Raw genomic sequence first — 22,119 nt, 5'->3', positions numbered from 1 at the left:
AAAGTGACAGAGAATAGTACACAGTAACGCGAGTTGCCAGCCACCTCGGGGTGTCGGTCTCTGAGCGAGCGTGGTGAACTAGACCAGTTTACCCCACGAAACTCCTATGCGAAGTCGATTTCTACAAAGATGACCTGTAGCCGAAAGACCCTTTGGATGTATTCCAGGCTGCCCTTGGACTCTCCTACACAGAAGCTCTCTTGGCGTAGGCAGGTGCGTGTGACTTTTCTTTTTTTGTTTCTGCGTGCTGTGCTTTTCTTTTGGCTTACGGCGGGTCTTTGCTGACGCATGCACGTGCCAAGCAAGTCCAAGAGAAGTAGAGAGAGGGAGAGGGTGAAGAAGACGATATAGTGGGGGCGGGGGAGAAGAATGACGCAGAAGCTCAACACTCAAAAGAAAATGAAAAAAAAAAAAAATAGGAAGGAGAGAGCGAGGAGCGTGACAAGGGTGAGGAGTACGAGGTGCACACCTTCGTACAGAACATGCACACACCTGTTTGTATTTTCCTTTCCTCTCAAAGTGAAAAGAGATGCCCTGCACACTCCAGGTGGCGTACATGGTTAGCGCTAGCGGGTACGCCATCGAAGGCAGGTCCATCGCCCCCCCCCCTCCTCTCTAGCGGCCTTTGTATAACAACCAACCATACTCCGTCCCCACACATCATGAGAGAGGGAAGAGAAGTGCATAGAGGTTCAAAGTGGGGCAGCGAGAGAGCGCAATATGAGCCGCTCTAGAGGATACGAGAGTTCGGTATGCCCATGTGATCCACCTGCGCCTTGCCAAACACATTCCCGCCAACACAAATGCACGACGGACATACGAAAAAGTTTCTACAGCTGTCCCAGGTTAGGCGGAGGGAACAGCGCTCGAGCTCCTCGATTACTACCTTAGACGCCACCTCAGCTCATCTAAGCGCTTGCAGCGTCCAATGGGGGCCGAAGTACGCATTCAGAATGGCCACAGCCACCATGCTCGAACGCGTGTGGGAAATGTTGAGCAGCGAGTCATGGTGCCGCCTTTATATGTCGCAGCAGAGAACCCTCTCCCTTTCCAGTACTGGAGAGTTATTGTGGGGCAGCTTATCCGAGCTGGAGCGCAGCGAGGTGTTTGGGTCAACCTGAGCACACCTCCCTGTGATGGGCTTGGTAGAAGGTATTGATGAGCATCTGAGCACCGTTGTGTTTGGCAATGAACTAACAGTTCTCATCGTTCCTGCTGGCGAGCGCACTGAGAGTGGCAGCCCCACCAAACAAGACATCTGTCATAGAGAGATCCTTGCCCAGCTTGACCAGGACATACGGGATGTATGACTGAAGCACTTTCCGCCTATGTGCATTATCAGAGGAGATGGTGTTCGGGCACTCAGAAATGACACTGAGGGTGTCGTGAATCAGCAGGGCCCATCCCTCAAAGATGGGCAAGTAGCAGTTCGAGGTGCAGATGAGAAGCACGCTAACGTTCTCTTCCTTGCGTGAAAAATCGCAGAGGAGCCTTGTGGTAGTGAACCACAGCAGCTTACTCTCTCCCTTGCACCACTTGGGCAACAAGGAGCAGTGACCAGCGGTACTCTCACTGAGTTATGGCACAGGTTTCGCCGTTGACAGCGCATTCGTTGTCGACTTCTCGAGGTCCAGCTTCTTAAAAGGAAAGCCCCAGTCAGGGTTATCCACATTCAAGTACGACTTTAGCGAACTCGCTAGCACCGCTTCGCACTGCAACATCTGCCCAGGTAAAGAAGTTATGATGACTGCTAGAAGGTAAACTGGCTTTCAACGTAGTGGTGGTACTAGCACACACACACACACACACACACTCTTGCAGAAGAAAGAGAAAACATGTATGGCGCCTTTTCTCTGCCTTTCTGCGTCCTTCGATGACGGGAAATTGGCACACTGGTGCACTCCAGCAGCGTAGCACCGGAAGCTAGCTGGGCTGTGTGCTCGCACATACAAGCACAGCACCCACCACCTGAGCGGAAGGAGGGGCGAGCGATTGGGTGAGCAGAGAATGGTGTGCACTGGAGAAGGGAAGACAAAGTGCAGTGGATATCTCCTGGAGAACGAACCAAAGCAATCGTAAGCAAGGTGGGAGATGAAGAAGGGGTGTACCGATGTGTGCACAAGCGAACGCGTGGCTTCCCATCGCTCTCCTCACTTGGTGATTGAGAGCTAGGAGGTGAGAGAGGTAACATCCCGGCATTGCACTGCTGGTCTCACGCGCGCCGCGTACAGTGCGGAAAGAAGCAAAAAAGATGTCTTGTGACCTCTTCGTTGCTTCAACCAGGCTCAATCATCGCCCTCTGCATAACTGTGGGCGGTGGATGTGGGCTCAACTCCATCTCCTCTCTCTAAGCATCGGTGACAGACGGAAGTTTGAAAAGAGGAAACGTGGGAAGGAGTGGTCGAAAGGAGCCTCCGTTGTCTCTTTGTCCTCTTAATGGCGCTGCATAAACATACCTTGGCCGTGGGAACCAGCTGCGGAGCTTTCAGTTTGATGGGGCGCAGTAATGTACATATCAAACAAACTCACCCCACGAGGGGCGAGTAAACACACACACGCGTGCACTCAAAGTGAGTGCAAGCCTACCTGTTCATACCACCGAAACGGGAGCAGCAAACAAAGGAAGAAGAAAGAAGAAGGGTGCTACACACTCTCAGAAATACGAATGGTGAGAGTTGCGCTGGAGGCCTCCTGCCCGCGTTGGATGATGGAGGGGTCGTTGCAGCTACAGTGTTGCAAACTTATCACGCGAAGCGTGGAAACGCTGCCGCTCAAAGCCACATCCAGCAGTGCTGCACTTCCTGAGTCACCGATGGGGTTGCCATCTATGACCAGCGTAGTCAACGCAGACGTAGACGGCAGGGTGCGAGCGATGGCCTCTGCACCCACGCGGCCAATACGGTTGTTGGCGATGATCACCTCCTCGATGGCATTCTCTGATATGACACGTGCCACCAATTGCCCGCACTTGTCGTCTAGCCCACAAGAGCTCAGGTTGCACTCCTTGATGGTGTTGTTCTGCAGCAGCCCTTCAGAGAGCAGGAGGTACGCCCCTGCGGCTCGCAGGGGGTTCCATTCGACGTTTAGTACGCGCAAGTCGCCGTTTCGGGACAGTACCTTGGCCAGCTCCGTCGCTCCGACAAAGCCGATGCGGTTGTAGCTCAAGTCCAACTCGTGCAGAGTGATGTTCTCAGCTAGGGTGTCCGAAAAGTCAGCGACGTCGGTGTCACTGAGGTAGTTGTCCGAGAGCGTCAAAGAGCGCAGTGTGCTGCCAGGGGCGAGTGCCTCGTTTACCACAGCGCCGCCGGAGACGGTGGTCACGGTATGTGCACCCTTCCGCATCGCCTCCACGCGGCCTATCTGATTCTTCGACAGGTTCAGAGAGTGAATGATACGCGCATAGTTTATGGCGCTCACCACCTCCAGCGCTGCGGACGGAGTAATGTAATTGCCGACCAGAATCAGCGACTGCACTGCCGACGTAACACGAAGGGCGGCGGCCAGCGCTGCGCATCCCTTCGCACCTAACCCTGCGTATGATAAGTCTAGTACCTCGCTCTCGGCGGCCAGATCTTTCGCGATAGAATTCGTTGGACCTTTTACACCGGTCGTCTTGGCTAGTTCCGTGCAAACCGCCAGGTAAGCGCTAGCTCCAGAAGCGTCGGTCTCGGGATCGTCAGGAATGGCGTACCGATATTTCTTGAGTTCTTGTAGCCGCTCTGCGAGCAACTCCTCTGGTGGTTTTCTCCGCGGCGCTTCCTCTTCGTGCGCCATAATGAAAGGCTGAGAGGATAACAAGGCGGGGTCAGCCGCCTCGACGGTGGAGTCCACCATAGTGGACATGCCTTTCGCCTGGAAAAGAGCGGTATGGCGAGCGTACGCGCCAACGGCAACGGACAAGGCCGTGATAACGTGCACCCTCGACTTTTTGCGTATGTAATGAGGTGTGGGCGGAGAGGGAGAACAACTTAAACCGAGAGGCGAGGAAGAGCATAGAAAAGCAGAAGGTAAGGGTGGCTGAAGACGAAGCAGCCGACATTTTTTTTTGCTGAGGAAGTGAAAACAGGCACGTGTACGCCAAATGAGCAACGCTCCATGGGTTTATAAGCAGTGGCTAATGGAATGGCTCCCAAGAGAGTGGCTGGTTACCACGAGCGCCTCGTCAGCTGCACCCACTTATGCTACAGCCCTTCACCGAAAGAATATGAAAAGAGCCTTCCCAAGAGGGTGAGAGGTACGTGAAGTACCCTTGGCTTCATAACCCCAATGGAGGAGGAAAGACAATGTTAGCGGTGACGTTTGCTTTCTTCCTTATGCTCCTTAGTGAAACACGACGACAGGAGTAGCCAGAACACATGATCTGGCGACAAGCATAACAGTAACAGTAGCTGACACTGATGCGCCACTGACATGAAAAAGTCAAGACGGGAACATCACCTAATGGGCGTTACAACACGTAAGGAAGCACCTCTGACTTCACAAAGCGCTCCGCCGCGTCGTTGCCGTGCTCTAAAAGCACTGCGGCAGCCATCGCTTTGACACAACTTGCGCCATACGGCTCGGGAAGCGATTGTGCTCCACCCGCGTTCCCTTGCGAAGAAAGCCAGCGCATGAGTCCTTTAGTGGAACTGAGACGCTGGCGTGAGAAGAGGTCAGCAGAGGTATCCGTGAGCACCATGTGCTCCAAGCGCCAGTGATCACGCAGGACTCGGCATAGTGCGGTGTCGCTGGTTAGCAATGCAAGCAGGGAAGCGTACTCCTCACGTCGAATGCCCTCGAACGTGGCCAGTATCCACAAGCCACTGATCCGCTCCAAGAGCGACTCGCCGATGGCGACAAGCGGCTGCATCGTGCCAGATGCACCGGCAGTTGTGGTGAAACTTGGATGCACAAACACCGGTAAAAAACGAGTGTGATGATACTGTACCATCTCGGGGAAGGTTCTGCGAAGTACCCGCGACAGTTCCGCCGCCCATCGAGGTGGTGGAAGAAAAAGCAACGGCTGAGCAGGGAGACGTGAGCTCTGCAGAAGCTCGTGATAAGAAGTTGAGGTGCGGGGCTGCGCCACGTCCGATAAGATACTCAGCACTCCTGGGAGCGCCTGAAGCTTGTAGCAGCGACGCATGCTAACACGCTACCTCCCCTGTTCCCCTCTTTTTGCCTTCCGCACCCCACCAGTTCAGTGGTGTTATCAACGTACCTTTCGAGAGTGAGCAAGAGAGGTTGAAGAAACAGAGAAAGACAGAGTATGTTGGCTGTGGCATCCGAGAGTGTCTCATGCGAGAACATTATGTATAATCCTCGAGAGAGCAATCAGACCTTTTTCCTTTCTTTTGTTCCGTTGTCGGTGTCTCGCTGCCTCGTTGCTTCGGCTCTAGTAAACCACAAAAAGACGAAGCCAGTGGTATGTCGATATACAGAGACAGAAACGAACGAAGGTCACTACTTTTTCACTGACCCCGAAAAAGAGGACTGCGATATCTTTGTTTTCCCTCCACATAGGATGCATGCTGGCAACATCGCTGAGTAGTGTCGAAATCTGTGCATCTGTATCTGTGATAAGGGCACACAAATTGCCTTTACATGCATACTAGGTAGGGAAGGAGAGCAGAACGGCGAGTGACACAGGGCAAACAGCAACAAAAACCGCCGAAGAGAGCAAAAATCTAAAACCTGTAAAAGCAGAAAAACAATCATGGGAGGACGTCAGAAAAGTGATTAAACAACAAGAACACAGAGAAAAACGCCTTACTCCGAAAGACGTAACAAGAAAGAGAAAGAAATCCTCACTGATATTCTCTCCCCTTTGTGTATATGTGTGTGTGTTTTGTATTTTAACCTTTTCCTCACTTCGGCAACAGCCGGGAGGCTGGGGTCAAGTACAAAAGAAACAGTAGCTACTTCAATAGCTGCCTACCAGGCACCAACAAAGTCTTTTGTCTTGCAATTCTATCTTCCAAGTCGGTCTCAATGTCTCCAAACGAACTCAGACGATGATCACCGTACTCGCGATAATACTGAAACTTATCTGCAACATTTACTGAGTCACTAGACTTGTGCAGCAAATGAGGTGAGCCGACGGGGTGTGAAAAGTAAGATTTTGATGACTTTGGCAACAACGCTCGAGTCGATTTGTACAGCACTTCATCACAGCTGCTCGTAGGAGAAGGATTTCCAATGCTTTCCCTTTGCCACACCGGTTGAAAAGAGGACAATGCAACATAGTGAGCGTTATTTCCGCTTTTTTGTGAGCAAGGCACTTTTCTCGATGAGGGAGAACCAATCCAAGCTGCAGACACGTCGAAAACATCCTGTGATAGTTGCCGCAATGATTTGCTTTGCGAGTGCGAAGGCGAGAAAGTAAACGTACTTTTCGATTCCTCGGATTGCCGTCGAATTATCCGCACTTCCTCGGAGAGCAGAGCGTCTCCGTAGCTCTCACTAAACCAAAGCCGGAGAATCCGCCGTTCATGTCTTTCTTGACGCTTGAGAGCTCGTCGGGACGCCCTTTCGATGTGGAACATTTCAAAGGCGGCAACACGAATAGCCTCTATTTCCCTTGCAATACTGAATAAGACTATTACTGAATCAAAGGCATCCCTCTCTTCTTGAGAAAACGCCAAGCGTTCTTCGACCTCCGCAGCTTCGATAAGCAGCAACGCTTGTTGCAACAGTGGGTGAAACGCACAAGGTACAACTATGCTGACCGACTCATGACTCATTGGGGATGCGTTTGATGCTTTGAGATGCTTTAATGAAGCTAGAAGACCTTGAGATGAGCTTTGCTGATGAGACTTTGCTGCACACGCTTCGCGAAGGAAATCACTCGGGCTGATGCGTTTCGTCAGTGGAGCTCCTACATAGCGAAGTCGTGATGACGACAACACCTGTGACCCATGTTGCGTGAGAGGGGGAGACAAAGCACGTGCTTGGTGCATCACTTCTGCTCGAGACGGGCTCCTGCTTTCTTTTTTATTAATTCCATGTGGGTAAGTGCTCACTGTGTAGGCATACGGTTGCACATTTTTTTGCAAAGATACCCTTGATGAGTGAGCCTGAGAAGAGCGAGGGAGTCTCTCCTTCACGTGACGGGAACTACGAGGCTCGTAATCAAGCCTGCCTTCTTCCCCAGTAAAATAACTTCCCCTTGATTGCATTCTGTACTAGCCCCTAAAAAGGGAGACATATATTTTCCCTTGATCTTGATGTAATGATAAGAAGTGAAAAGGGAGAAAAGTGGGGAGGAAAAAGTGAAAGGCGCATCAAAGACACTGCCATCTCGCTACCGAAGCATACTTTAGGGTTTCGGAGAAAGAAAGACGTGGCCAAGAAAACGGTGCATATTCCACGTGTTGAAGCACAGTCTGAAACCATTGTCTACATAAGCACACTATGTAATCTCCCTCTAGACAACCACACGCAGGATACCCCTTTTCTTGTCACGTTGTGTGTGTGTGGGGGGGATATGTGTATTTACCCAGACTAGTATTGTCGCCGCTGTAGCTACAACGCGAAGAAAAATCAAAAGCTTTATAAGTATGGCATCTCCAAATAGAGCTCTACTTTGATTTCCAGCATTCGTGAAAGCAGCCGCGAAAAAAAAATCACAAAAAACTCGAGGGCAAAATACAATATACAAAACCACAACAAAAAAGAGACATAAAGAATGTCATCGGCTTAGCATAGCAATAAGAGAAGGCGATATTGGATCTTCAGCGCTAGGAGAAAGGGGGAGTTCGATCAACGCACGTAACAGAGAATATAGGCCAGGTTATTATCAGCCACGTCCGCTTTTGTCACCTTCTCGTCGCTAAAGTGGCACCACACGCCATCAGCACCAACAGCATCTGCAGTGTAGTGACCTCCATGCATGTTACCTTGGTGATTGACAATTCCCACCAAATTGTACTTTGTCTTTGAGAACATAGAGCACATGTACGGCGCAATGCTCAGAGTTTTACTAAAAAAAACGGTCGAGTTGACTTTCGAAGCACTGGTGAAGTCGCCGTAGCAGCGAAAACGCTTCAGAGTGATGAATAGCACTGGTGGTACTGAATAAAATAGCAATTGTTTGCGGGCGTTCACCTTCTGGCGACAGTTAGGGCACATGTACATAGAGGCATTGTCTAAAATCTCCTCTCGGCAGTACGTGGCAAAGCAGTCATCGAGTGAAACCTTTGACGAGGTCTGCGGAATAGGTATTTCGATGCTGAGAGAAACATTGAAAGAGCGTGACTGATGGTTGCAGGAGGGGCAGACAATGGCACTCCGCTCTTGAAACGCGCAGTAGTCAACAATTATGGATGAATTCTTCTGATAGTACTGTGCCCAGTAGCGTCGCGCAAGTTCGTCATCAGTTCCTTTAGAATTGTCGATCTCAGGAAACGTAACTCTATTACGCTCGTTCATATTCAGTGCACTGTGAATGCCATCCAACAGAACGCGCAGAAACTCATTTGCATCCTGCTGACTCGAGTTTTGAAGTCCCTCGTAATAGTCACCTAGGGCAGCTTTGAACGGCGACGCACTGACTGAAAAATTACAATCAGCACGATTAAGCTCACGGATGACAAAGCTAAATGAGTTGATCAAGCGAGTCAATTTCCCCTTTATCGCAGTTAGGTGGGACACATAGTCGTCAGTGAGAAAGTACTGACCTAACTGTGTCGAATTGAGTACTTGCAGAACGCTATTCATGTAGCATGTGTTGCCAAGATTTACAATTCCCCTTCGTTGCACAGACAAAGGGGCACTTGACTGATTCAGGACACAGGCTGTGTAGTTGCTATGTGAGACCAGGCCAGGACGAGCGTTTCTATCTGGTGGTGTAGGATATACTGGCACGGGAGATGGTTCGGATGCAGAGATAAGGTCATGCGTTGGTGGACCAGGCGGGCGATTGAAAACAGTACGTTGAGTGACGTACCTCATGTCCGGCACCGAAGTCCAGCGCAGTCGCTGCAACAGCTCATCTACACTGTTACTCTCCGAAGACAGCAATTGTTGTTGCCTTGTCAAGTGCACATCTACAGACTCTGAAAACTCCTTGTTTCCGTTAACATCACTGCTGTCCGACTCCAGCTGCTGGGCTACGATGCGACGGCGCTCTGGCTCCCTCCGGTCGATTTCCTCAATCATAGCATTGTACTCGATCGGCAGCTCCTTTCGCTTCAGCTTAGCCTCAAGGTCAAGGGCCTCACTAAAGATCTTCTTCGTTGATGGGTCACTTTGAGTGAAGTTAACAGGGTTCTCTTCCTTATCAAAAAATAAAAGGCATTTGTTGACATAGTAGTACGCGTTGGCGTAGTGTCGTTTGCTCTCTTCTTCCTTGGCTTTAGTGATGAGTGCGTTAACAGTAACGCATTGTTTATGGGGATCGGCAACCTTTATCTCGTACTTACGTGCATGATGGTAAATTGTTTTGACAAATTCGTCATAGGAAATCTTGTAGTCAATCTTGAACATTTTGGCTTCTTGACAGAAGCCAGCCTATTTTTCTTCTCTAAATGAAAGCAGACAGACACAGATAAAGGGGGATAAGAAAATAATTTGAAGGGAAGTCAGAGGGCAGTCTTTGTGAGAAACGTTATTGTCCTTTCAGAGGAGGAAAGAATAGGTGACCTTTCCTACTCTTCTCTGATAACTTAAGTAGAGTGTTGCTAATGACATTCCAACTAACCTGCTGCCCACAGTTGAAGTCCAGAAAGAGCTCTGCGTGCTTTTCTAGAACTTTTGCATGCTTTTCTTTGCCATTGCATCCATTTGCTATAAGACCCAAATTTATCTGCAGTACTACAGAAGCCGATTAAACGTAGTGCTACACGTATATCTGTTAACTTGCTTGCCACAGAATAAGGGTTTGATAAAAAATTTTCTCATGTTTCCTCTGCCGGATTTCCATTGTGCCGACCGCCGCCTGGCGCACCCCATAGAATGGCGCAGGCTCCCCGCACCAGTGGGCAGTGAAGCCCGGGCCGAGATACGCTGCAGTCTCGCTGGCACATTGCCAAACACATGGGTGACAAACGTGTTCGTCGTCGAAAGTTGTACTGACGTAACGCCACCAAGGACTGCGACACCGAGATCACTCGGACCTCCTCACGTCGTGGGTGCCGGACCTCGTGTCGCTGCCAGAGGCGGTTCTGCATTGACTAGTGTAGGGGCTGCTTGGCTTCTCCACAAAGCAGGCGCAGGACAAAAATGCAACCTCCTCCCTTTGGCAGGGAACCCCTCTATACATTTGCTGAGAAAGGGCGCGCGGCGCGCCGGATGTCCCTGTCCTGGGGGGTTTTGCGCTTTGTGCGCGCGGGGTCGGGGGATGGGTGTGCGGCCTGCGGCGTGTGTGTTTTGGCCGCGGGGCAGGCGCAAGAAAACGCAGACGCCCCCTCCCCCGAGCGAACGGGCCCGCTTTGAGCTGCGAGTGCTGTTCTAACAGCGCCGGGAAGCCCAGCTATTCCACAGGCGGATTCGGGCTACAAATCGCGACAGCCCCCCTGCTCGTCCCAGCCCCCCCCCCTTTCCCCCCTTCCTGCGCAGCCCGTCATATCGCGCATACCGTGTTGCGGCGGCGGAAAACAAGATAGACTCCACTTTTGGAACTGCGATTACTGCTCCAGGCCGGTGTTTCTTCAGCTGGCATTCCTTTTCGCCCTGCGCCCCTTTTGGTGTTCGAGCAACTTGGTGCTGTCATGATTCTTTGGAATTTCACCTTCTTCCAGAGATACGGTTGTGTTTTCCTGCTTGCAGAGACCAGCGCAGTGAACTCCGCTGACGCTTGAAATGCGGTGCACAAGCAATAGTTGTTCTGCTGCGACCAGAAGGTTTTACCATGCAGTCCTATCATGAGGCCGCTCTTCCGTTCCACTTCTTCACCAACCCAGCCCAATGGAATACACTGGCTGCTTATTCGTGACAGAAGCTATTCGTCGAAGCTGTTCAGGATGGAAAATTCATGCTTGTCCTCCTTCACTCAGTATTCTTCATTATCTGGACGTCATACTTCTTTCCTCGCTGCATAGCCACACATCACCCTCAACTCATCAGATGCATTTTCCCATAGCACTTCTGGGCCTTGCGGCTTCCGCATGTCTTGTTTTTACCTACCACTCTGCGAGATTGTCTGGCACAAGCATTGTGTGGTTTAGCTCTTTTGCGGCATTGCTGACATTCTTCGTGCGACTTCCACGCGTTCTTTGGTCGAAGGCAACAGCGTGCGATATTCCTCGTGAAAAAAGCCGCTTGCTGTCAGCAGGCGCATGCGCTCTTCTTTTTGTGAGCGGCACTTACGGCCTGACCACGCTTGGCGCGTTACGTTTTGCGTGTGCATGTGCCTGCACCGCGGGCGCGCATCATATTGCTCAACTCCGAAGAAGCCAGCGACACACAAAGATAGCATGTACCGTTCTTAGTTATATCATCTTAGTTTTCACATCAGATCCAGGTAAGCAAAATCGCACACTCATGCTTTATGGATTGCTGGGGGTCTTTGCTTCAGCATGTGCGGTTTCTCTTTCTATGAAGGAGATAGTCACTAAAGCTGGTCAAACAGCGTTTCTTTTTGCTGCTTGTGGTCTAAGTCTTATGGGGTTTATAATCACACTTCTGCAACGCAAGCCGATTGTTGAGAATGAAATGCTACTGTTGCTTGCTTTCTGTATTTCTGGGATTGTTTTAGCGGGCTGCTTCACTGCGGGTCTGAGATTACAGGGGAGCGTTACCACTTTTGTGGCTGCCATCGCTGGTATGTCAGCTGCATCAGTCGTTTGCGGTGAGAAAGTTTTCCCTGCTGTGAGCGACTGGGAGAGCCTCGCTTTACTAACTTCTGCTGGTCTTATTTTTGTCGCGCACAAAGGACTGACTTTTGCGGACGCCTCTGTAGTATCCCTGAATGTCGCTCCTCTTAACTCAGCGCAGATGTTGAAGAAAACGAAGCAACACTGTGGAAATAACAGTGTTATTGTGACTTTACTCTCTAATCCAAGGGAGTACAAACTTTTTGTTTTTCTTTTATTAACAGTTGTAATCATGCTTTTGGAGTTTATTTACGGTCTTGCAGTGAACTCTTTAGGACTGGTTTCGGATTCATTTCACATGATGCTGGATGGAACATCCATTATGATTGGTCTATACGCAGCGCACGCTGCGTCGTGGCTACCAGACGAAAAAACGCATCCTTTTGGCTATGCACGATATGAGGTTTTTGGTGGATTTGTAAATGGGATTCTTCTTCTTTTTATCGCTCTGTATGTGATGGTTGAATCCGTACAGAGATTCCTGGATCCACCCGAAATCGAGGGTCCATACTTGCTTCTTGTTTCCGTCACTGGGCTAGCTGTAAATGTTGTAGGCGTTTTGTTTTTTCACGATGCACATGGCCACAGCCATTCAGCTTTGCATGAAGATGGTGGTGGCCATGTGGATCACAACATGCGGGGGGTTTATCTGCATATTCTTGCAGATTTGCTAGGTAGTGTTAGCGTGATAATCTCGAGTACTTTGATGTATATGTTTGGGCTCTGGATTGCGGATCCAATTTGCAGTGCAATAAGTGCGATCCTAGTTTTACTCTCGGCGTTTCCACTACTGGAAGAAACAGGACGAGTTCTTCTTCTATCTGCACCAAGCTATGAACGCAATTATTCCGATGAATTACGCAAAGTACTTCTCGAAACAGCTTTGCTGCAAGATGTTGAATCTCCAAAGTTGTGGATGCACTCAACTGCTCCACGTGAACTTACAATTTGTACCGTGGCAGGAAAACTACGTAATAATACTGATTACACAAGCGCAAGAGAAAAAATTACGGAAACAGTAACAGCTCATATGCTGCGCCACTTGGATGTTCATAATGTTAGCTTGGTACTGCACCTCGAGTAAACTCGTTGCCTTTTTCTTTCTTTTTTTTTTTCTCCTTACGGTGCTTCTCTGTGTGGGTTCGAAAGCTTTTTTTTTCATTGTTGTTTTCGCCTTCACATTTTGCTGTGTGATCTGAGGTAAGGTAAATTGTTTAGTTTTTTTTTTCCCTTTTCACTAGTATGCATTGCTTTGCCTCATCATGTGTGGTCTATTGGCGTCGTCGGTTTCATCTACCTTGGAGATGGACGCATGTGAAAATAGAGAAAAGGAACTAATGGGCCAACCGATTAGTTTGCTACCTTTATTATTGAAACCTTTTCATTATTGACTTCTCCCCTTTCACCCAGACACCCCACACATTTTTAAACAGATTTGGGAATTTTTCTTATCGGCCTTCTTTTGATCTGTTTTCTTGGCAAGACAAAAGCGTGACTACATAGCCTTGATACTGTGTCAGATAGCTTAGCGCTTGCTGACATTACGAGCATGTTTCTTATAGGTTTGGTACAGCTGAGATGTATGGCATAAATGCCCCTCTGCGAGTAATTTTCAGGTTCAATGCATTTATTCCTGCTTTACAGCGTTTCTGTTGCCTCTCTCTGCCTCTTTCACCTTTTTTCTTCAATATGTAACCTTGCAATTATTTTGGGATATTTCCCCTTTCAAACGAAAAGGACATCGCTTTTCGGTTATTTTTTTTTCTTTCATTCTAGTACACGATATCCAACTTGAGTATTCTACAAATACGACAGCTTTTAATTTAGGGTGACACTAGTCTGCAAACTAGAAAATGTTCTTCGCTAACCAAGCTTCTCAGGTGCTGCGCCAGGGCGCCTCGGAGGAGAAAGGCGAACGTGCACGCCTCATGAATATAATGGGCGCCGTTTCAGTGGCTGACATTGTGAAGACAACTTTGGGCCCGAAGGGTATGGACAAAATTCTCCAAGGAATGGATCGAACCCAATCTGTGCGCGTCACTAATGATGGCGCGACAATCCTCAAGTCTCTCTTCATGGATAACCCGGCTGCCAAGATTCTGATCGATATGAGCAAGACACAGGATGATGAGGTGGGTGACGGTACCACTAGCGTCACGGTGTTTGCTGGAGAGCTTTTGCGCAACGCTGAAAAGCTGCTGGATCAGTCCATTCATCCTCAGACCATAATCGAAGGTTACCGCATGGCTGCTGATGCCGCGCAGAAGGCTTTGGCGGAATCCGCTGAGGATCACAGTGCGGACGAGAATCTCTTTTACGAAGATCTCATTCGCATTGCCAAGACTACCCTCAGTTCCAAGATCATTACTGTGGAGTCGGATCATTTCGCAAAGCTCTGTGTTGACGCGGTTCTTCGCCTGAAGGGAAGTGGCAACCTTGAGATGATCAACATCATGAAGAAGCTTGGCGGCACGCTTCGTGATAGCTATCTCGAACCCGGGTTCCTGCTGGACAAGAAGATCGGCATTGGGCAGCCACGCTGCCTGGAGAACGCCAAGATTCTCGTAGCGAACACTCCCATGGACACCGACAAGATCAAAATTTTTGGAGCGAAGGTTAACGTTGATAGTGTTTCTCAGCTGGCCGAGGTGGAGGCATCCGAGAAGGCCAAAATGAAGTCCAAGTGTATGAAGATCATCAACCACAATATCAACTGCTTCATCAACCGTCAGCTGATCTACAACTATCCGGAGGAGATCTTTGCACAGCATGGTATTATGGCAATCGAGCATGCAGATTTTGACGGCATCGAACGCCTTGCAAAGGCCCTCGGGGCGGATGTTGTCTCGACCTTCGAGGATACTACAAACGTGCAGTACGGATTTGCTGAGAAGATCGACGAGGTCATGATTGGCGAGAGCACTGTGATCCGCTTCTCTGGGCTCCCGAAGGGTGAGGCGTGCACGATTGTGCTGCGCGGCGCGTCGCGCCACATTCTCGATGAGGCAGAGCGCTCCATCCATGATGCAGTGTGCGTAATCTCAGAGATGGTGAAGGAGACACGTACAGTGCTCGGTGCCGGATGCTCCGAGTTCCTCATGGCGAACGCTGTCGAGGAGAAAGCCAAGGCGATCGCAGGGAAGAAGCAACTGGCTATGATAGCGTTTGCTGCTGCGCTTCGCACCCTTCCTGCTATCATTGCAGACAATGCGGGCCTTGATAGCAATGATCTTGTCACACGTCTCCAAACAGAGCATTACCAGGGGCACAAATCGCACGGCATTGATGTTATTCGTGGTGACATTGCTGATGTGAAGACACTCGGCATCACGGAGTCCTACAAGGTGAAGAGTTCTGTTCTGGCGTATGCCTCGGAGGCAGCTGAGATGATCTTGCGTGTGGACAATGTACTCCGCGCCGTGCCGCGTGAGCGCACCCAGTGATGGATGAATCCTCGCGTGGTAGCAGCAGCTGAAGAGCATTTCGGAGTCAGAAGATGCTTCTGGAAGCTGTTTTCTCATTTCTGTAACCAGCGATGCACGTTAGCAATCGGCGTCTCTGTGTCAGGTCGAAAGCATGCCGCCGCGCCATCGTCCCACCTTCGATATAGAACCGGCTTGCCACCGGGAAATTCCCCCAAAAGAAAATCCTTCATGCTTTTTTATCTACAGATATCAGGCCTGTTTATTCTTGCTGCGGGAAGGTTGAAAGTTTAGTGAGAAAGTGAAGATAAACTATACATGGCGACTGATGCAGCGTTGTTGTGGTCCAGAGCAAAGTTGTCTCTAGTAAGACGACCGGAAGCCTTGCTGGTACTCCTTTTTTTATCTTGTACCACTTTCTTTGTGGGTTTATGATGAGCAGCCTGAGGCTGTGCGCTGCATAGGCTAAAGACTAAGTGATACTAACTCTTATTCATGTATGTTTCATCTCTGAGGTGGCAAAACACAATCGATGGATGCGTCGTCTTCTCTCAACTACCGTCGTTGACCCACACATCTAGTGCGGAGGTGCATGGCTGCTTGTGAACGTTTTCACGTCGCCACCTTTGCAGTGGCTGCGCCGTTTGTTTTCTTCGTCCCTTCATAATCCCTGCGTCGGGAATCGTGTGTGGTGACTTCCGCGCTCTACTGGTCGATCCGGTAGCACAGCTGGTCCGATTGCTGTTAGTGTGGACATCTTTTTCTCTCATACGCTACATATGCCTCTCAATCATCTCAGCTTTTTCTCTCTGCATCGGTGTACCTTGCGGTGTGCAACGCTCGTTGAATTTCTCTGCTTGGTGTCCGTTGCTGTATAATGCCCAAGAACCTGTCAGAGAAGCAGAATTACCTTTTTTTTTTCGTTTTGCGGTTAATTGCTGTCGTGTGAGCGTCAGTATCCCGTGCTTCTCACGATTTCACACTCTAATCGTGGCGCGCAGACCTCATTTACGACAAAAAAAAACAAGAAATACGGCAGCAGTTCACTAATCCCCCCCCCCCCCCCACACACACACACACACACGAATACGCGAGGAAAAGACACTGACTGTCAAGTGGCGACAACACGTTACTGACGGGTGTATATTAGCGCCTGCACAGATACCCAAGCTTGCCACTGCAGCGCTCTGACGTGGTGAGAAGGTGCAGAACAGATAGTGCGCATCGGCCTTTTTGCTTCTGCGCTGACGCCTCTGCTTCCCTTAGCGTTCCTCTCCGAGCGGCTGTAATGAGCAAGTACGTGGCCCCCACTGGGAAGGTAGCGCCAGCCACCCCTGCTGCGGACAGCGGTGTTGCTGATATTACGAAGGTGAAGATTTGCTCTGGGCACACGCGCCCGGTATGCCACATTAACTACAGTGAGATCATCGATGGCACCTTCTGGTTTGTGACGTCGTGCCACGACGCAAAACCGATGCTTCGCAATGGTCAGACCGGTGATTGGGTAGGAACGTTTGAGGGGCACAAGGGTGCCGTGTTCTGCTCCGCCTTCAACGCTGGTGCGACGCGGCTGGTTACAGGTAGCGGTGACTACTCTGCGATGGTCTGGGACGCCTTGACTGGCAAGAAGCTTCATGTGTGGAGCCACCCAAAGTACATCAAGTCGTGCGACTGGATGGACCAGCGGATCGCTACAGGCTGCTTCGATGGTAACATCCGAATCTACGACGCTACGCGGTATGACGCTGACCCACTGTCGTTTGGCAGCCCTGATGCCATTAACGTCAAGTCGACGTATTTTTTGGACACAAACACCATGGTGACAGCGTGTGAAAATGTTATAATGAAGTGGGATCTCCGTGACACATCCGGACCCTACCTGCGCCGTGAGATTCCTGGTCTCAACTTTGTCGAGTACACGCACCGCCACTCTATTGTCGCCGCTCATGAGAAGAGCATCAGTTTCATCGACACCACGTCCTTGGAGGTGAAGAGCAGTTTTACCACCGCAGAGGATGTCGAGTGCGCGTCTCTTTCCCCAGACGGCCAGCGCGTCGCAGCCGGATCGAAGCTGAAAGCGAAGGAGTTCACGCTGGATGGAGCGGAGGTGGAGTCCAACCGTGGTCACCACGGACCCGTGTTCCACATTCGCTGGGCCTCAGATGGGAACTCCTACGCCTCCGGCGCCGAGGACGGCATGGTGCGCGTGTGGCCCTCACACGAGATCATTGAGAAATACGACACGGAGGCCTAGTGATGTGCAAGCAGCGGCCAGTGCTGCACTGACTGAATGAGAGGGTATGGGCAGCGTAGAAAACAAAGAGGAACCAAAAGCACGGTGAGATGGAAAGGAGATATGACATGAAACGCGACTTATCCACCTAGTCTACCGCCTACGTCGCAGGAGGAGAGGCACCGCCGTGTGCCTACCTCTATTGCTGCGAGAAAGAAAAGCGAGTCGTTTCTTTTTTTTTTCTCATGAGGCGTCGGTCAGCCTGTTGATTGGGCGAGCCAGTCAGCGATGTTTTTTTTTGTCGCACACGTGTGTATATGGGAGGACTTGTGTTCTGCCTTCTTCATATAACTTCATGTCTCGCATTTTTGCAATCATGGGCTAGCGGTGAGTTCGTGTCCCCTCCTTTTCCTCCTGTGAAATTCGCACTCCTCCCTCCTCCTCCTCCTCTTTCACCATCAAGATCTTACGTTGGAGCAGGGCGCTGAACGAGTCAAAGGAAATGGAGGGTGTAAAGACAGTCATGATGGCCTCCCCATCTTTTGTACGTACCGCGAGTCTCTATCGATCCATACATGCCTTCAGGGGTTTGGCTGGGAAGGGGAGAGTCGACGGACAAGGCGGGTTGCACACGTCCGGTTGCGTTAGCGCACTTTTTTTTTGGACGCGCGCGCGTGTATTAGTGAGTAGTGTGAGAGGGAAGGGGAAGTGAAGCAGAAGATTCCTGCGGTTACCATGAAACGTTATCCGTATCTCGAGAATGTTTGTGTGAGAAAGCTCGACACGACCACCCCCCAAAAAGCGAGGGACCGGTGGAAGAGACATGCACGTTTGCAGAGGGCTTGCCCCCCTTTTCCTCTCTTCTTCACTATTCTTCTCTTCGCGGCATCATCTGCTCCAACCACGCTTGATGTGCTTGTTTCTACACTGCATGTGTTTCTGGTGTTTGTTTTGTCTGTTCATCTCTCTTGTCCAGTGGCCGTTGTACCCTTTTTCTTCTTTCCTGCAGCTTCTGCAACGCGTTCCTCCACCTCCACCCAACGTTGCCCCTTTTGAGGGATGGGGGCTGTAGGGGTTGCAGGGGGGGGGGTAGGGGAGGGGTGACAGACACGTAAGGTGGGTGTACCTTAAGTACTCTTTTTTTCTGAAGAGATTGAGAAGGAAAGAGCGGAAAAACCGGCATTGTTGTGTGGCGCGCCAACGTCTCGAGTACTGTCCGCAGCAAAGATGACGAGAGGGAGGGGGTCATCTCAAGAAGGATGAGCATGAAGCGGAAGTGAGCGGCCTGAGTGGGAATGAAGGCCAGCACACAGCTTCGCATTGATAGGGCTTCTTTTTCCTCCTTTCACTTCCTTGCCCATGATGAGAGGAGGACACCCCAGCGCGACATTCAGGGACCAGTGCCCGCTTTGTGGAGAAGCCAAGCAGCCCCTACACTAGTCAATGCAGAACCGCCTCTGGCAGCGACACGAGGTCCGGCGCCCACGACGTGAGGAGGTCCGAGTGATCTCGGTGTCGCAGTCCTTGGTGGCGTTACGTCAGTACAACTTTCGACGACGAACACGTTTGTCACCCATGTGTTTGGCAATGTGCCAGCGAGACTGCAGCGTATCTCGGCCCGGGCTTCACTGCCCACTGGTGCGGGGAGCCTGCGCCATTCTATGGGGTGCGCCAGGCGGCGGTCGGCATAATGGAAAGTGCCGGTGAGGCAACCTGGAAAGCGGTGGGTGGGTGGAGTTTAAGGCAGTTACTATGCTCCGATGACTGAGTCGGCGCACTGCTGCAGCGCGTGTCTGTGGTTGCTTCACACCACGCGATGGACCTCTGACGGCCGATTAGAATGAGTTTGCGTCCCAGGGAAAATTGGACACGCTGAGAGCGAATTTAACTCTCTTGCATCTGCGGGAAAAATGAGATATGCCGCTCAGAGCGCAACCGCGACACACCTGTACTCGCCGATGTAGTGGCTTATGTGGCACTCCCATGCCTCTCTTTTGTCCTGCTTGCGTGGCTGTGCTTTCTCAGCATGCTGTGTGACCCATTTGCCACTTATCCTGTCAGTGCTCTCGCCCCTTCTGTGTTCCCCGCCGGCCATTCACGCGCACTCAGGCTAATACATGCATACCCATGTCTTCCTCCTTCCTTTCCTCCCATTCATACAAATAATCACCCACCTCACCCCCTTACATCCTCCTTTGTTTTCCGTCTGACCTCTCCGACGCCTGCCAAAAGAAGCCCATTGCTACCGCGCTCAACCACGAACTCAATCCACTCAATGCCCTTTTATCTTTTGCTTGCCTCTCTCTCTCTCGCCACAAACCGTTCTCACGAAGGAGAGCAAGACAAAAATGATCTCGAAACATCAAGGCCGTGTATCTGCACCCTCGCCGACTGCAACGCCAGCAGACAAAATTGGAGGCCATATCCTAACGTTCAACTCATCCGCAAACCTCTTCGGGCATCCGGAAACATCTCTCTTTGAGCTGTTTATCATCTTCACACATATGCATTCTCTGTACTCCTAGCAGGCACCCATTTCAGATAAACATGCACATCGATTTTCCTGCACCCAAGCAGCAGCCATGGGCACGCGTAAGAAACGCAAAGACGTGTTCATGAAGGTGAACCGTTTCCAGCACTTTGTCGATGTGGAATGGTGAGATGCGAGTGTGATGATGACGCCTTCGTGAGGCGTGGAAGCGTGCGGCGAGGCAATGGCTGTGAAGAACCACATTCATCAGATCTGCTCTTCGCGTGAGGTTCAGAACGTAATATGCGATGCCTCTGCCGCAATTGGCGAGATGGCGGAGATGGAGAGCGCAAACTTCCGCGAGACCCAGCGGATGGTAAGGGAGTAGACGATATTTGCAGACGTGCTCGTGCAGCGCAGAGCGATGACGAACGCTGCCCCCGCAGGTGGGAGTGAAGACAGACCAAGAACGACATCCAGATCTTTCTGCTGTGCTGCAAGCAGACGCTAGGGATCAGTTGTGAGGTGGCACCCATCTGTGCGGACAACACTGGGATTACATCGTACAGCGCGACGCCTGACTTTCTAGAGCAGGGATGAATTGTGAAGAAGCTGGTGGGGCTCTTCAAAGATATTAACTCATGATTGCTGCAGCTGATACACGAGGTTCAGGAGAAGTGTAAGGTCATCGACACATCGATCTTGTTGCTGTAGTCACCGATCTCGATCTCTACGCAGGAGGCTGCCGGGCGTTTTTTTCTTTTGCGCAGGTGGGGGACTACAACCCCGAGGACCAGCGAGACATCGCGCCGCACCCGTCCTCCGGGATGAGGGAGGAGAGCCGGATCAGGACGCACGAGTCGGTGGACAACTACCAAAAGTCTGTGCTCGCAACGATTCATGGGACAGGGCACACTCGCTGTACGAGATGGGGTGCAAGCCGCCCAAGAAGCTTCTGAAACTTGTGCGCCTGACGCGCTCCGCTGGGATCCGCAAGAATCAGTTTCAGTTTGGTGAGGTGATCATTGGGCGGTCTGGCATGCTTGTGGAGTTCATGACGACGCGCCTGTAGAGGTACCTTGGCGAGCAGCTCGCATTCACGGTGGAGAACGTGAGGAAGTTGAACTAGACGAAGCCCGAGTTCGTTCACGTTTCCGCGGACGAGGGGTGCTACCCGACGTCCGTGAGCATATGTCTGGATATTTGGCGCGCGCTCTGATTGACAGCGAGATGGAGTCAAAGAAAGGGCCGCAGTTTTGGGTGGACAAAGTAAAGGAGTACTTCGGCATTGACACGAGCAGCCACGATAACTTTGAGTGCGTGCAGGATATGCAATGTCCGGGTTATGGATACGAAGGGTTCCTTGGGTACACAACCTGGTTTATCTTTACCGCACAGCTGATGAAGATTATCCCGAAGGAAATCGGAGACCACAATGTGAGCAAGTGTATCCTCAACAACGATATGGCGCTAATCGTGGAGCAGCAGCGCTGGACGGTGGAGAACAAGGGGTACATGTATCCGACGATGATGGACGTTGCTGTGAAGGTGATGGTCACGCCACCAACGAGGAAGTACTTTTGCGCGCCTGGAGCGTCGCTACCTGTGCAACAGGGCCTAGGCGAGAATGTGTGCCTGCTAGCCATGTGCTGTGCTGCTGATGGCGATACTGTGCGTGGCGAATGCTTCCCTCCTTTCCCTGATCTCCGGGCTTTCCATGTGACTGTCGTGCTTGCTCTCTCGCTCTTTGCTTGGCATTCATGCCTGTGTAGCGGGCGTGCAGTTTCTGCTGTGCACCGTGTAAGTGTGTGGGGCGCAGGCATGTCTTGCCTGGCTGCCACTGTGTGTATGTTGCTCTGTGTGTGCATGACTGAGCTGGAAAGCGGCGCAATGTGTGTCGTAAGCTGTACTACTACTCTATGTGCGTGTGCTGCACCGCTGCTGTGCCATTCACTGTTCGTGCTTCTGTGCCTATCCGCGCTAGACCGCTGTCCTTGAGGCGGTTAACGCTTCCTTTTTGTTTTCTCTCTCTATTTCCCTTCCTCTTCTCGTCTCTGTCCGAGTTTCTCGCCTCGGTTGTTTTTTGCGTGTTTCAAGTGTGATTGACTTTGTGTCTCTCGCTGTTGTGTATTCCCTGCACGCACATATGTACAGCCCTTTCCCTGTTGTAGACGGTGTTGGTGCTGTAGATGTGGGGATTTC

The 22,119-nt window shown here is 50.9% G+C and overlaps 7 protein-coding genes and 2 pseudogenes across 9 annotated transcripts; 4 read left to right on the top strand and 5 right to left on the bottom strand.

Moving 5' to 3' along the window:
- Window positions 1-1,079: 1,079 nt before the first annotated feature.
- On the bottom strand, window positions 1,080-1,739 carry LBRM_27_1430 (annotated as a pseudogene). The gene is given in 2 exon segments: window positions 1,080-1,577; window positions 1,581-1,739. Coding segments are annotated over 2 exon segments (657 nt in total).
- Window positions 1,740-2,643: 904 nt separating this feature from the next.
- On the bottom strand, window positions 2,644-3,843 carry LBRM_27_1420 (conserved hypothetical protein; the record flags this gene model as incomplete). Its single annotated transcript, XM_001565850.1, has 1 exon — window positions 2,644-3,843. The coding sequence occupies one exon, from the start codon at window positions 3,841-3,843 to the stop codon at window positions 2,644-2,646; it is 1,200 nt and encodes a 399-aa protein (XP_001565900.1).
- Window positions 3,844-4,447: 604 nt separating this feature from the next.
- LBRM_27_1410 (conserved hypothetical protein) lies at window positions 4,448-5,125 on the bottom strand (the record flags this gene model as incomplete). Its single annotated transcript, XM_001565849.1, has 1 exon — window positions 4,448-5,125. The coding sequence occupies one exon, from the start codon at window positions 5,123-5,125 to the stop codon at window positions 4,448-4,450; it is 678 nt and encodes a 225-aa protein (XP_001565899.1).
- Window positions 5,126-5,897: 772 nt separating this feature from the next.
- On the bottom strand, window positions 5,898-7,157 carry LBRM_27_1400 (conserved hypothetical protein; the record flags this gene model as incomplete). The annotated part of the gene is made up of 1 exon (XM_001565848.1): window positions 5,898-7,157. One exon carries the CDS (start codon window positions 7,155-7,157, stop codon window positions 5,898-5,900), a length of 1,260 nt encoding a protein of 419 aa, XP_001565898.1.
- A 583-nt stretch (window positions 7,158-7,740) lies between these two features.
- LBRM_27_1390 (putative ubiquitin hydrolase) lies at window positions 7,741-9,465 on the bottom strand (the record flags this gene model as incomplete). Its single annotated transcript, XM_001565847.2, has 1 exon — window positions 7,741-9,465. One exon carries the CDS (start codon window positions 9,463-9,465, stop codon window positions 7,741-7,743), a length of 1,725 nt encoding a protein of 574 aa, XP_001565897.1.
- A 1,419-nt stretch (window positions 9,466-10,884) lies between these two features.
- Window positions 10,885-12,876, top strand: LBRM_27_1380 (putative cation transporter; the record flags this gene model as incomplete). Its single annotated transcript, XM_001565846.2, has 1 exon — window positions 10,885-12,876. The coding sequence occupies one exon, from the start codon at window positions 10,885-10,887 to the stop codon at window positions 12,874-12,876; it is 1,992 nt and encodes a 663-aa protein (XP_001565896.1).
- Window positions 12,877-13,645: 769 nt separating this feature from the next.
- Window positions 13,646-15,235, top strand: LBRM_27_1370 (putative T-complex protein 1, beta subunit; the record flags this gene model as incomplete). Its single annotated transcript, XM_001565845.2, has 1 exon — window positions 13,646-15,235. The coding sequence occupies one exon, from the start codon at window positions 13,646-13,648 to the stop codon at window positions 15,233-15,235; it is 1,590 nt and encodes a 529-aa protein (XP_001565895.1).
- A 1,267-nt stretch (window positions 15,236-16,502) lies between these two features.
- On the top strand, window positions 16,503-17,468 carry LBRM_27_1360 (conserved hypothetical protein; the record flags this gene model as incomplete). The annotated part of the gene is made up of 1 exon (XM_001565844.2): window positions 16,503-17,468. The coding sequence occupies one exon, from the start codon at window positions 16,503-16,505 to the stop codon at window positions 17,466-17,468; it is 966 nt and encodes a 321-aa protein (XP_001565894.1).
- A 2,216-nt stretch (window positions 17,469-19,684) lies between these two features.
- Window positions 19,685-21,915, top strand: LBRM_27_1350 (annotated as a pseudogene). The gene is given in 5 exon segments: window positions 19,685-19,969; window positions 19,973-20,212; window positions 20,215-20,559; window positions 20,561-20,986; window positions 20,989-21,915. Coding segments are annotated over 5 exon segments (2,223 nt in total).
- Window positions 21,916-22,119: the final 204 nt, after the last annotated feature.

This window comes from Leishmania braziliensis, chromosome 27 (genome assembly GCF_000002845.2).
Source record: "Leishmania braziliensis MHOM/BR/75/M2904 complete genome, chromosome 27".
Lineage (NCBI taxonomy): Eukaryota > Euglenozoa > Kinetoplastea > Trypanosomatida > Trypanosomatidae > Leishmania > Leishmania braziliensis.
This window is presented reverse-complemented; position numbering and strand designations above follow the sequence as displayed.